Below are 14578 nucleotides of genomic sequence, written 5' to 3'. Positions count from 1 at the left end.
AGAGAGAGAGAGAGAGAGAGAGAGAGAGAGGTGTTTGTATTTCATCAAGCAAACATTAAACCATAATTAATAATTGACCGTTCAGAGTCTGCGCTCATCCAGTGCGATCACTTGATATTCCTAAGATGATATATTCATGAGATATTCCACCTGAAAAGTAAACTACTCTATATATAGGTTACAACAACATGTGTATTAAGCTAGTCACCGGTTAACCGACGGCCAGCCTGTCCGAAAGAAAACGGGTCGTGTGAATCGGCCTTTTATCGGTAGGGTCACCTCAGTCTTCTGTGACGTCACACCATGACATCGTAATGAGCGACGTCCGTCAGATGTAATGATGTTTGTTGTTTTGTGATGTGAAATGGCGAAGTTTGTTATGTGAGGTAAACTGGTGATGTGGATGTTGATTATTGGGAAATCAGTCTGCTCTGGTAAACAGTTTGAATGCTCTTATTATATGTTAGGGTAGAATTGGATCTTAATGCTCTTATTGTATGTAAGGGTAGAATTGGATCTTAATGCTCTTATCGTATGTTAGGGTAGAATTGGATCTAAATGCTCTTATCGTATGTTAGGGTAGAATTGGATCTTAATGCTCTTATCGTATGTTAGGGTAGAATTGGATCTAAATGCTCTTATCGTATGTTAGGGTAGAATTGGATCTAAATGCTCTTATCATATGTAAGGGTAGAATTGGATCTTAATGCTCTTATCATATGTTAGGGTAGAATTGGATCTAAATGCTCTTATCATATGTTAGGGTAGAATTGGATCTTAATGCTCTTATCATATGTTAGGGTAGAATTGGATCTTAACGCTCTTATTATATGTTAGGGTAGAATTGGATCTTAATTTCAAGTTATGTTATATATATATATATATATATATGTATATATATATATAGTATTTAAATATATTAACTAACAAAATGCCAACCGATGACTACGAAAACTGGAAATTGAATATGTTCAAAACTTTAGAGAGAGAGAGAGAGAGAGAGAGAGAGAGAGAGAGAGAGAGAGAGAGCAATATATTTTGCTTAAATAGGACCTACTCGTTATCTTTTCACCTCTTGGGGTCTTTTCAAGTAAACACGAATACAAGGACGTCTTAGTTAAATTAATTTATGAACAGGTTTTCAATCAGTTTAAAAAGGTATACTTCTAGCTTTATACCTTTAAGCACTGATTAAACACTTGTATATTATATACAATGTATATATATATATATATATATGTATATATATATATATATATGTGTGTGTGTGTGTGTGTATATATGTATATATATAAATTATATATAATATATATACAGCACATATAAATATATATATATATATATACATATGCATATATAAATTATGTATAATGTATATACAGTATATATATATATATATATGTGTGTGTGTGTGTGTGTATAAATTATTATATAATATATATACAGTACATATATAAATTATATATATATATATATATATAGAGAGAGAGAGAGAGAGAGAGAGAGAGAGAGAAAGAGAAAGAGAAGAGAGAGAGAGAGAGAGAGAGAGAGAGAGAGGTGGGCAGCTGTCGCCCTGTTAAACGTCACTTCATAATGCAACAGCCGGTTGTTACAATTGAACGATGAATGACCTCCCAGGCCCCCAGCCCCGTGCTTTGTCACCAGATTCATAAATGCAATCCAAATGAAGGGTAGTTTGTCTTGGAAGTCCCTCACTCTGGGGACCAGTACACTGGCATATTCAGTGACCAAATAAAGCGTAGTTTGTCGTGGAAGTCCCTCACTCTGGGGACCAGTGCACTGGCATATTCAGTGACCAAATGAAGCGTAGTTTGTCGTGGAAGTCCCTCACTCTGGGGACCAGTACACGGGCATATTCAGTGACCAAATGAAGCGTAGTTTGTCGTGGAAGTCCCTCACTCTGGGGACCAGTACACGGGCATATTCAGTGACCAAATGAAGCGTAGTTTGTCGTGGAAGTCCCTCACTCTGGGGACCAGTACACGGGCATATTCAGTGACCAAATGAAGCGTAGTTTGTCGTGGAAGTCCCTCACTCTGGGGACCAGTACACGGGCATATTCAGTGACCAAATGAAGCGTAGTTTGTCGTGGAAGTCCCCTCACTCTGGGGACCAGTACACGGGCATATTCAGTGACCAAATGAAGCGTAGTTTGTCGTGGAAGTCCCTCACTCTGGGGACCAGTACACGGGCATATTCAGTGACCAAATGAAGCGTAGTTTGTCGTGGAAGTCCCTCACTCTGGGGACCAGTACACGGGCATATTCAGTGACCAAATGAAGCGTAGTTTGTCGTGGAAGTCCCTCACTCTGGGGACCAGTACACGGGCATATTCAGTGACCAAATGAAGCGTAGTTTGTCGTGGAAGTCCCTCACTCTGGGGACCAGTACACGGGCATATTCAGTGACCAAATGAAGCGTAGTTTGTCGTGGAAGTCCCTCACTCTGGGGACCAGTACACGGGCATATTCAGTGACCAAATGAAGCGTAGTTTGTCGTGGAAGTCCCTCACTCTGGGGACCAGTACACGGGCATATTCAGTGACCAAATGAAGCGTAGTTTGTCTTGGAAGTCCCTCACTCTGGGGACCAGTACACGGGCATATTCAGTGACCAAATGAAGCGTAGTTTGTCGTGGAAGTCCCTCACTCTGGGGACCAGTACACGGGCATATTCAGTGACCAAATGAAGCGTAGTTTGTCTTGGAAGTCCCTCACTCTGGGGACCAGTACACTGGCATATTCAGTGACCAAATAAAGCGTAGTTTGTCGTGGAAGTCCCTCACTCTGGGGACCAGTGCACTGGCATATTCAGTGACCAAATGAAGCGTAGTTTGTCGTGGAAGTCCCTCACTCTGGGGACCAGTACACGGGCATATTCAGTGACCTCAAGGGTTGTTGGAAGATACTCGCTTTAAAGATACTGTTTTCATTCCATTTACTGTTTGATTGAGAGACCGTGATGATATTGGATGTGGAATGTCTTCCTTTTTAAACCCCCAAAGGACGTACTGGTACGTTTCACAAAACTCATCCCTTTACCCCCATGAACGTACCGGTACGTCCGTGCAAAAATATGCTATAAAATTTTTTTTTTTCATATATTTGATATTTTTTTTTTAAATTCAGGCATTTTCCAAGAGAATGAGACCAACCTGACCTTTGTATGATAAAAATTAAGGCTGTTAGAGCAATTTAAAAAAAATATACTGTAAAATGTGCTGGGGAAAAAATAACCCCTTGGGGGTTAAGGGTTGGAAATTTCCAAAGAGCCTGGGGGTAAAAGGGTTAAGATATATGTGCGTAAGCAAAAGCTTGATTTCTTGCCATGTGCGTCAGTGAGGAGAAGAGGATGTTTCAAATTTAAATCAAACTTTTTTTTTTTTTTTTTTTTTTTTTTTTTTTTTTTTTTTTTTAATAATTGCTTGTTTAGGGAAGTGGCATTGATCTTTGATGGACAAACACTTACACCCACCTGGGTGTACGGTATTCCATGTTCGATTGCAATGAAATGACACCCCCTTTCAAAGTCAGAAATGAGTTTGTATCCATTTTCATAATTAAGAACTACTTTTTTTGCACCAATAGAACCATATCGTAATATATTTAATGATATTGAAAGTATGGTCATAAAGTTTCATTTGAAGTTTTGCGGCAAAAACTTTTTTTCAAATTTTAGTTATAAACATTCATGATTTGGAAAATTTTGTATAAAACGCCTTTTTCTTGTATTATTATTATTATTATTATTATTATTATTATTATTATTATTATTATTATTATTATTATTATTATTATTACTTACTTACTAAGCTACAACCCTAGTTGGAAAAGCAGGATGCTATAAGCCCAGGGGCTCCAACAGGGAAAATAGCTCAGTGAGGAAAGGAAAAAAGGAAAGTCAAATATCTTAAGAAGAGTAACAACAATAAATATCTCCTATATAAACTATAAAAACTTTAACAAAACAAGAGGAAGAGAAATAAGATAGGAGAGTGTGCTCGAGTGTACCCTCAAGCAAGAGAACTCTAACCCAAGACAGTGGAAGGCCATGGTACAAAGGCTATGGCAATACCCAAGACTAGAGAACAATGGTTTGATTTTGGAGTGTCCTCCTAGAAGAGCTGCTTACCATAGCTAAAGAGTCTCTTCTACCCTTACTACTACTTACTATGGAATATTTTTTTTATACACATTTGTGCTAAAGATACAGTACCAACATGTATCATATGCTTGATAATTTATTGTCAAAAAATAATGATATGATAGATAAAGCATTGCCAAACTGATTGTGCTCCATTTTGTTATTGGTGAAAGTAATGATTATATAATTTTGAGAATGACAATGTGCAAAGTCATCTGGTTTTTATGGGTGTGTCATTTCTTACACGTTAAATCATTTGAGAGAGAGTTAAGCCCCCTGACACTTGCACGCATTTGTGGCACGCACTGGCACGCATTGTGGCGTGAACTGGCGTGAACGATGCGGGAACTGGCGTGAAATACAAGGAGTTACAAGGATTTGAATGTCTCAAAGACTTTTTAGTCCTTCCGCAGAGACTATTTGCTCTTTGGTAAAGCAATTTAGTTTAACCATAGAGAGTTCTTATGGTCTTGTCTAACTTATTCTTGAACACGTTTACTGTGTTACTGTTTACTAACTTACTTGTTTACTTGTTTTGGGTTTAAATCCAACCCTCCACTGAAGTCGAGTGAACTACTTCTCGGGCGGGTCCATATTAATCATCTAACGAAACATTTTCATTATAACTTATACAATTCTTTGATTGTAGCATCTTCCAAATCATATGATCTTGTGAAAAGTAATGTCTTTAGTTTCTTCTTAAATTCAATTGCTCCCTTTAGGTCCTACGTCGGCTGAAAGTCTATTCCGAGAGAGAGAGAGAGAGAGAGAGAGAGAGAGAGAGAGAGCCTGGATACCTGCAAGTAAGGTCTATAGAAGTGTAAGCTGGGGAAATACAGTAATTGTTCCTGAAAAGTAAGCACAAACGCTCACGGACACTTGAACGGGCCGAGCAAACAAAATACTGAAGAGAAGCCATTGTGTCTGGTTCTGGCATATTCTGGAAGAAAACATAAAAAAGTTCTCTCTCTCTCTCTCTCTCTCTCTCTCTCTCCGCAGTAATGTAATCAGATTATCCCCTCTCTCTCTCTCTCTCTCTCTCTCTCCGCAGTAATGTAATCAGATTATCCTCTCTCTCTCTCTCTCTCTCTCTCTCTCCGCAGTAATGTAATCAGATTATCCTCTCTCTCTCTCTCTCTCTCTCTCTCTCCGCAGTAATGTAATCAGATTATCCTCTCTCTCTCTCTCTCTCTCTCTCTCTCTCTCTTTCTTTAGGTACATGCTGCACCGCCGACGTCCATACAATAGATATTTTTTTTCTCTTTTGCCATAAACTGGTCCTTTTGTGTAAAAGGTTCACCGAGATACAATATTAGTTGATATACTTGTTAAGTTATATGATAACAGGCTGTGTGTGCAAAGGGCTTTTTGTGTAAAACTTTTAGAATGAAAGGAAAACTCGTGATGTTGTGTACAATGGACTTAAAGGAAAGTTTTTTAGAATTCAAATAAATGCAATATGACGGATGTATGATGGTAAAAGATCATGATTTTGTTAACCCTTTTACCCCCAATGGACATACTGATACGTTTCAAAAAACTCATCCCTTTACCCCCATGGACGTACTGGTACGTCCTTGCAAAAAACTGCTATTCACAAATTACTTAAAAATTTGTGATATTCGTATAATGTTATGTCAAGTGAATATTGAGGATTAATATTCAGTTATCTTTCATATTGTGTGTCTGCTGTGCTAAATGTGTAATGTTTATTTCCAGATTATGGGTGTAGAGTTCATCTACTTTGTTCAAACCAACACCTTGGACAGAAGAAACCGCACACTGACCATTGAAGCCTACAATGAAAGCTTCTCTTCTAGAGTTGTTATTAATGAAAACTGTAAATATTCGGTTAGTATCTATCTTAGTTCATTTGATTATGCTTGCCTCTCTCTTAGTCAGTGGGTTTGCAAAAACACCTCAATAAGTATAAAAGGGATTTTGACGTAGAAAAATCTATTTCTGAGCGAGAGACCTGTGCCGCCCAGTGAAATGCTCCTTTTACATCATTTCTAAGGTAATACTCCTTTACATAGCAGTTATTACCTTAGAAATGATGTAAAAGGAGCATTTCACTGGGCGGCACAGGTCAGAGCCCAGAGATTGTTTAATTTTTTAATGTTTATTCATTAAGCATGATTATTTTATATTTACCTAAACTCTTGTTAATCTGGTGGGATGCAAATATCTGTGAAATGATTTAGGGATATAATTAATTTTTATTCACTTTGCTGAAACGTTGCTCAGCGAACACAAGTTTTAGTTAACAATCTTTTGCATTTCTTTGCCATTCAACTTATTTGTGTTATTTTTTTCTAGAGTAAAAAATTTTGACATGATTATTTTACACTATAGCAAAAAAACTACTTTGCATCATTGATGCTTCACTTAGTTACTCAGCCATTTCTATTCTATCTCTTGGTACTTTGGATTCCTTGGCAGTAGGTTTTGTTTTCTTCCAGGTTCATCCTGAGAATAGTGATTGGACCTGTTTTGAACAGACAGCAGCCCTTGATATCAGGAGCTTTTTTGGGTTCGAAAGTACTGTCGAGAAGATCGCCATGAAGCAATACTCTCAAAACATATCAAAAGTAAGGTTATGATTATGTCTCTATCTGCAGGTATTATCGTTTTGAGCAGTATTGAGGTAATGCAGAATATAAAGCTGAACATATCCAGCTTTAGTTGACGTTGTCTTATTTTACTTTGCTGTTGGAGTTTTAGATTTTATTCTCTTCCAGTAAAAAGAAATTTAGTTTGCTGTTGGGTGTTATGGGGATAAAAGTTTTAATGATCATTTACAGCAGTAATATCACGTTCTTCATATGTCCTGAGGATTACAGATTTGTGATGAATGATTTTTTGCAATTTATTACTTTATTTAGTTGTGGAAGATCAATGAATAAAGGTTTTATAGAAGGTGAGGCGAAATGGTCCTCCAAAAAAGTTATATGGAGTATATGAAAGGCTCTAGAATGTTTTTAAACCTCCGTAGGGCAAAGAAATCATAGAATACTTCATAGAGGAACTTAGAAAAGATGGTATCACTTCCGTTCCAAGATGGCAAGAGCCCACTCCCAAAGCCACCCCGGAGGTGTGCGTCGCAAAAGACAGCAAGAAGATCGAAAACGAGGGTGAGAGCAGTTCCGAGGAGATGGACACAAGAGACCGAACCAGCAGCACTCCATCCACTGGGTCGACAGAGCTTCAGCTTGGGGCTTCAGCCACCCACCTTCCTAATATGGATAAACTCAACCTTAATGATGGTGAGTGCTTGCTGCTTGAACATGTACAGATGCATCTAGTATTAAATATATATTCTCTTTTAGGGGATGATTGTCCCATTCCCTTATGTATCCTCTCTTGGGAAATAGATTTATATAATCAAGTTAATTTTCTTCATTTTTCATTTCTGTGATTCTGTATTTCTACTTTTATAGGAGAAGAATGTTCATATCACTACTATATGCATGTATTCTATTTTTAAAGTAACTATTTTTTTTTTTCAAGAGATGAGTAAGTATATACAGTACTCTATTTCACATTGAGTAAGTATATACAGTACTCTATTTCACATTGAGTAAGTATATACAGTACTCTATTTCACATTGAGTAAGTATATACAGTACTCTATTTCATATTGAGTAAGTATATACAGTACTCTATTTCACATTGCATAGTCTGAAGCAAAGATTTTTTTAGTGCAGTATAGTGCTATAGAATTTACACTTTAATATTTTGATATGTAAATATTCTATTTTGCGAATCTTTTAATGAATGAGAAGTTTGCTTTGATTTCACTGCCTCTTTTCTATTGTTACTTACCTTCCATGAGAGCTTTCAACCCTTTTACCCCCATGGACGTACCGGTACGTCCTTGCAAAAACATGCTATAAAATTAATTTTTTTATATTTTTTATATTTTGAGAAAATTCAGGCATTTTCCAAGAGAGTAAGACCAACCTGACCTCTCTATGACAAAAATTAAGGCTGTTAGAGCAATTTTAAAAAAATATACTGCAAAATGTGCTGGGAAAAAAATAACCCCCTGGGGGTTAAGGGTTGGAAATTTCCAAATAGCCTGGGGGTAAAAGGGTTAACAACTCTCGCTTATTTTATATGTACTATAAAATCAAAATAGATACATAAGCAGCTCTTTGTGACTTATCAATTTCCAGATGACGCTTTCATATCCAATGCTGAGTACGTTCAGTGGTGTCTGGGTAACCGGTCCCCAGAAGTTATGGATAATAAGCGGACAGATCGGGTATAATTCAGTTTTGTTTCCATCCTTTCATTAAGAACAAGCTTGTTTATTTAGAAGTTTTATTATTCCTAACTTGACCAGCGTTGTTTTTGCCCGTTTGCTTTCCTAGATCTTCTCTAAACTATTTGCTAGTTTTGATTACAGGTCATCTTGACTCATATAAACTTGTAGTAGATTAATTCAAGTGACCTCTTTTGATCATTAATACCTTTTGGGATTGCTCAAAACTTTTCTTTTTTGTACTTTATTGCTCAAGGTTTCTATATACTGTACAGTAGTATGCAGTACTTGAAAGTTTCAAATTATTTAAATGAAATAGATCTTATCTTCTAATAAATTTTATCATTGTGCTGGTAGATTCTTTGATAAGCTTTCATATTTGAATAAGTTGCTGTTTTATTAAATAACTTGGCTTAGTTAATTATTATCATGTAATTAGCTTTTCTTATTCATGTAAGCTTGGTACAGTAGAGCATATTCAAATTGATAATGCTCATATTATTAGATAAAAGGAATTATCTAAATGGAAGACAGCCTGTGAATAGTGGTTTTCACACGCCCCTGATGTATACACGACACCCACGAGGTGCTTGCGCGAGGGTAGTAACCTCTGCATTCCATGCTTTTATCTTTCTCTGGTATATTTGGAAGATTTATATCAGAAAAGTGTAAAGAAGGACTCTCTTCACCGGCCGTCACAGGTCTCTCCCCAGAAATAGATTTTTCCTTCGTCAAAATCCCTTTATTAGATAATTATGGAAGAGGGCGGACAAACTTGAAACACTTGAGTCAAATTTATATGTTCCAACTTGACCTTGATTATTTTGAAACCAGCACATACCAGTAGTGTAGATTTAGAGCAATTCACTTCATCAAATAACTTCTAGGTGACTCTCAGAAATGTTTTACAGCGTTATGCAGTAAAGTAATGCGCACTTTTTTTCCAGAATTGTTACAAAGTGTCTGCCAGAAGCATGAAACCCATAAACTTATGAAATTTTATTTTTATGAATAGTACTTACCTGGCAGTTATATATATATATAGCTGATATCTCTAAATCGGAGACTCAGCTATATATATATATATATATATATAACTGCCAGGTAAGTATTCATAAAACTTTGTTTTATCATAAAAACTCCATTTTTATGAATAGTACTTACCTGGCAGTTTTATATATATATATATATATATATAGCTGAGTCTCCGATTTAGAGATATCAGCTATATATAAATAACTGCCCGGTAAGTATTCATAAAACTTTGTTTTATCATAAAAACTCCATATTTATTTATAAAAAATCATCCTTTGACTTGCCAAATTATGATATTTCTATCATTTATACATTTTACCCCTCAGTCTACCTTAAGTTCTAAGTGCATTGTTATTATATACTGTACATGTATGTGTTTGTGTTAAGTACATTGAAAACAACTCGGATTATTTATAATGTAAGGAATTTCAAAGTGATATGTATGCAAGCTGTGCCACTTTCAAGAAGTTGATTTTAAGGTAAATCATTCATTAGTATTTTTACATTATACATTACTGTAGTTTAGATCCTTTTTTATCCAGAGTTGGAGATGCAAACACTGATTTTGTTTTGAAGATTTTGGTGCTGTTATTGTAAAAATACAGTACAGTATAATACATTAAGTATAAATTTTAGAATCACTCTGTTTTGGTACAATGGTAGCAGAATTTAATGTTATAACTTTGGTTCTGAATCTTTAAGTTCTCATTGACAAATGAAGATTTAACCCTTTTACCCTCAAGGCTTTTTGGAAATTTCCAACCCTTAACCCCCAGGGGGTTATTTTTTCCCCAGCACATTTTGCAGTATATCTTTTTTTAAATTGCTCTAACAGCCTTAATTTTTGTCATAGAGAGGTCAGGTTGGTCTCATTCTCTTGGAAAATGCCTGAATTTTTTCAAAAAATTATCAAAAATATGAAAAAAAAAATTTTTTATAGCATTTTTATGCAAGGACGTACCGGTACGTCCATGGGGGTAAAGGGATGAGTTTTGTGAAACGTACCAGTACGTCCTTTGGGGGTGAAAGGGTTAAGTTCTCATTGACAAATGAAGATTTAATTGATAGATGAATGACAATTGTGATTTTTTTTTGTTCTAAGATTGTCTCAGTCTTTTTGTATCAAGTACTGAATTTACAGTTGATTTCCTTTTCAAAGATATCCCATTTCCCTTTAAAATAAGGTTATTGGTTGGGGATCCATTGGTATATACCCAGTGAAACAAAAGGCTAGTGCCTCGGATCAGAATATAGGGAAATTATATAATTAACCCTTTTACCCCCAAAGGACGTACTGGTACGTTTCACAAAAGCCATACCTTTACCCCCATGGACGTACCGGTACGTCCTTGCAAAAAAATGCTATAAAATTTTTTTTCTTTTATATTTTTGATAATTTTTGAGAAAATTCAGGCATTTTTCAAGAGAATGAGACCAACCTGACCTCTCTATGACAAAAATTAAGGCTGTTAGAGCAATTTAGAAAAAAGATATACTGCAAAATGTGCTGGGAAAAAAATAACCCCCTGGGGGTTAAGGGTTGGAAATTTCCAAATAGCCTGGGGGTAAAAGGGTTAATAGGTTTCTGTAGAATAAGCCTGTTTTATATGATAAAACATGGTACTGTTTTGGGATGAAGTATTTTAAAGCTATATTGACATTGGGCTGATGACCAAACACCTTTGCCAATTTTTCTTTTGATTTGAAGTATATAATTTCTTCTGTTTCTTAGTATGAAAATTTTTGGGAAGAGTATAACTGAATCAAGTTTGATACATTGAGCATACATGTTTAGGTCAGTGACTGACGTATATATCAGATGTATATTAAAGGTTTAAAGGTTTAAAGGTCGCTCATGAATGGCAGAGGCAAGGGACAGTGACATTGCCCTAACAAACAGGACAATGCCCTAGAGACTGACCATATATTATATGATCAGCGCCCAAGCCTCCTCTCCACCCAAGCTAGGACCAGGGAGGGCCAGGCAATGGCTGCTGATGACTCAGCAGATAGACCTATAGGCTCCCCCAAACCCCCCAACCTTAGCTCACAAGGATGGTAAGGTTGCAGACATTAATGGCACTAACGAGTCTGAGCGGGACTCGAACCCCCGACTGGCAAACACCAGGCAGAGACGTTACCAATCAGACCACAGCAACCCTGTATATTAAACATTGATACTATCATGAGATTTTGGATTACTGTACAAATAGTTTTTGTTCAGATTAATTTTCTTTTACAGTGTTAAACCGTTACATACAGTATTTACAACATATAGCAATTACATTACTCTTACATTGAAGTACACTCCATGACAGATGTATATGAATTTTTCATGCAACTTTTGAATTTAGAATGTTAATACCTCATCACTCAGCAGAATAATGGTAGGATCTACAGTAATTGTATGTCACTGTAAAATAGAAAATAAATAAATTTTGTACTTTGATTTATGCTGTTGGTTTGAAGGATAGAATATTATTTGAATGACAGTTTTTTATATGGTATAAGTGGAAAAAATAAATCAAGAGAAAATTTTATTTCAGAAATAGAATTGTAAATACTTTTTACTCTAGTGTGAATTATGATTTTCCTTTATCTGATCTTCAGTCTTCTTTATTGTCCAGCAGACTGTTGAAAGTTATATATAACCCTTTTACCCCCAAAGGACGTACTGGTACGTTTCACAAAAGCCATCCCTTTACCCCCATGGACGTACCGGTACGTCCTTGCAAAAAAATGCTATAAAAATTTGTTTTTCATATTTTCTAATAATTTTTTGAGAAAATTCAGGCATTTTCCAAGAGAATGAGACCAACCTGACCTCTCTATGACCAAAATTAAGGCTGTTAGAGCAATTTAAAAAAAATATACTGCAAAATGTGCTGGGAAAAAAATAACCCCCTGGGGGTTAAGGGTTGGAAATTTCCAAATAGCTTGGGGGTAAAAGGGTTAATATATATTCCTATAATTTTTTTCATGATTTATGTTTTATGCAGGTATATAGAACCCTTTGAAGAATAGCTTTTTTTCGTAGTCCTAGAGATCACTTTTAATAAACTCAATTTTTTCATTGACAGATAATAACAAGTTGGATGCAGACTACATCAAACGATGTCTTGGGGATCTCACCCCCTTGCAGGAATCACGGTTAATTCAGTTGAAGAAGTGGGTTGCTGAATTACAAAAGGGAAAAGTGAGTCAACCGAAACTGAACTGATTCTTTGTTTTTATTTTACTACAAGAGGAACATTTAGACAAGTTTCTCCCTTCTTTATGATACCTTTGGTTGGGACATTCCTGTCTCGTAAAAATACCTTTGGTTGGGACATTCCTGTCTCGTAAAAATACCTTTGGTTGGGACATTCCTGTCTCGTAAAAATACCTTTGGTTGGGACATTCCTGTCTTGTAAAAATACCTTTGGTTGGGACATTCCTGTCTTGTAAAAATACCTTTGGTTGGGACGTTCCTGTCTCGTAAAAATACCTTTGGTTGGGACATTCCTGTCTCGTAAAAATACCTTTGGTTGGGACGTTCCTGTCTCGTAAAAATACCTTTGGTTGGGACGTTCCTGTCTCGTAAAAATACCTTTGGTTGGGACGTTCCTGTCTCGTAAAAATACCTTTGATTGGGACATTCCTGTCTTGTAAAAATACCTTTGGTTGGGACATTCCTGTCTCGTAAAAATATCTTTGGTTGGGACATTCCTGTCTCGTAAAAATACCTTTGGTTGGGACATTCCTGTCTTGTAAAAATACCTTTGGTTGGGACATTCCTGTCTCGTAAAAATACCTTTGGTTGGGACATTCCTGTCTTGTAAAAATACCTTTGGTTGGGACATTCCTGTCTTGTAAAAATACCTTTGGTTGGGACATTCCTGTCTCGTAAAAATATCTTTGGTTGGGACATTCCTGTCTCGTAAAAATACCTTTGGTTGGGACATTCCTGTCTTGTAAAAATACCTTTGGTTGGGACATTCCTGTCTCGTAAAAATACCTTTGGTTGGGACATTCCTGTCTTGTAAAAATACCTTTGGTTGGGACATTCCTGTCTTGTAAAAATACCTTTGGTTGGGACATTCCTGTCTTGTAAAAATACCTTTGGTTGGGACATTCCTGTCTTGTAAAAATACCTTTGGTTGGGACATTCCTGTCTCGTAAAAATATCTTTGGTTGGGACATTCCTGTCTCGTAAAAATACCTTTGGTTGGGACATTCCTGTCTTGTAAAAATACCTTTGGTTGGGACATTCCTGTCTCGTAAAAATACCTTTGGTTGGGACATTCCTGTCTCGTAAAAATACCTTTGGTTGGGACATTCCTGTCTCGTAAAAATACCTTTGGTTGGGACATTCCTGTCTCGTAAAAATACCTTTGGTTGGGACATTCCTGTCTCGTAAAAATACCTTTGGTTGGGACATTCCTGTCTTGTAAAAATACCTTTGGTTGGGACATTCCTGTCTCGTAAAACCAGGATGTAGTACGTAATATTAGTAAAACTAAGGAGATGAAAGCTCGAAATTTAAGAAGTTGGATAATAAAAGTTATCAAAACTGTAAACCTGCCATTTACTTTGAAAAAATACTGTACCATTTATTTACTGTTTTAGGGTTGTTATCAAAATAATAATTATGAATGAAGTAAGATAAAAATTTTCCATTCCCTTTTTGCTTCCTATTCAAGTTTTAGATTGTAAAGTTTTTTTCAACATACAGTAGTGTTCACCCTATAGTAATTCTAACTTTATAAGTTTCTTATAAATTCATCAAGAAAGTTACTGACAGTATCCTAGATTTAACCTGTATGTCATATACTTTTACCACCTGGTTTATTTCAGGTTCCAAGTGACACTTGTCTGCTACGATTCTTACGTGCGCGGGACTTTAACATTGAAAAGGCCCGTGAAATGTTAAGTCATTCACTCATTTGGCGAAAGAAAAATCAAATCGACAAGTTGATGGCTGAATATCAAGAACCTCAGGTAGTCAAGGACTACTTCCCTGGAGGTTGGCATCAACAAGACAAAGGTAAGAAAAATTCCTTATAAGGATATACAGTGACCAAATCACTTATCATATATGTTTCTTATTACAGTACACACCAAGACTGGTTTA

At 36.1% G+C, this 14578-nt stretch overlaps 1 protein-coding gene across 4 annotated transcripts in view; it reads left to right on the top strand.

The window, feature by feature from the left end:
• Positions 1 to 14578, top strand: part of retm (real-time) — a 140483-nt gene that overhangs the window by 70416 nt on the left and 55489 nt on the right. For all 4 annotated transcript variants that reach the window (XM_068349643.1, XM_068349642.1, XM_068349641.1 and 1 more), the window contains exons 3-7: positions 5883 to 6014; positions 6626 to 6754; positions 7159 to 7429; positions 12546 to 12661; positions 14302 to 14491. In XM_068349643.1, coding sequence (XP_068205744.1) covers positions 5883 to 6014; positions 6626 to 6754; positions 7159 to 7429; positions 12546 to 12661; positions 14302 to 14491 — 838 coding nt within the window. The remainder of the gene's footprint in view (positions 1 to 5882; positions 6015 to 6625; positions 6755 to 7158; positions 7430 to 12545; positions 12662 to 14301; positions 14492 to 14578) is intronic.

The sequence above is a fragment of the Palaemon carinicauda genome, chromosome 26 (assembly GCF_036898095.1).
Source record: "Palaemon carinicauda isolate YSFRI2023 chromosome 26, ASM3689809v2, whole genome shotgun sequence".
In the NCBI taxonomy this organism is placed as follows: domain Eukaryota; kingdom Metazoa; phylum Arthropoda; class Malacostraca; order Decapoda; family Palaemonidae; genus Palaemon; species Palaemon carinicauda.
This window is presented reverse-complemented; position numbering and strand designations above follow the sequence as displayed.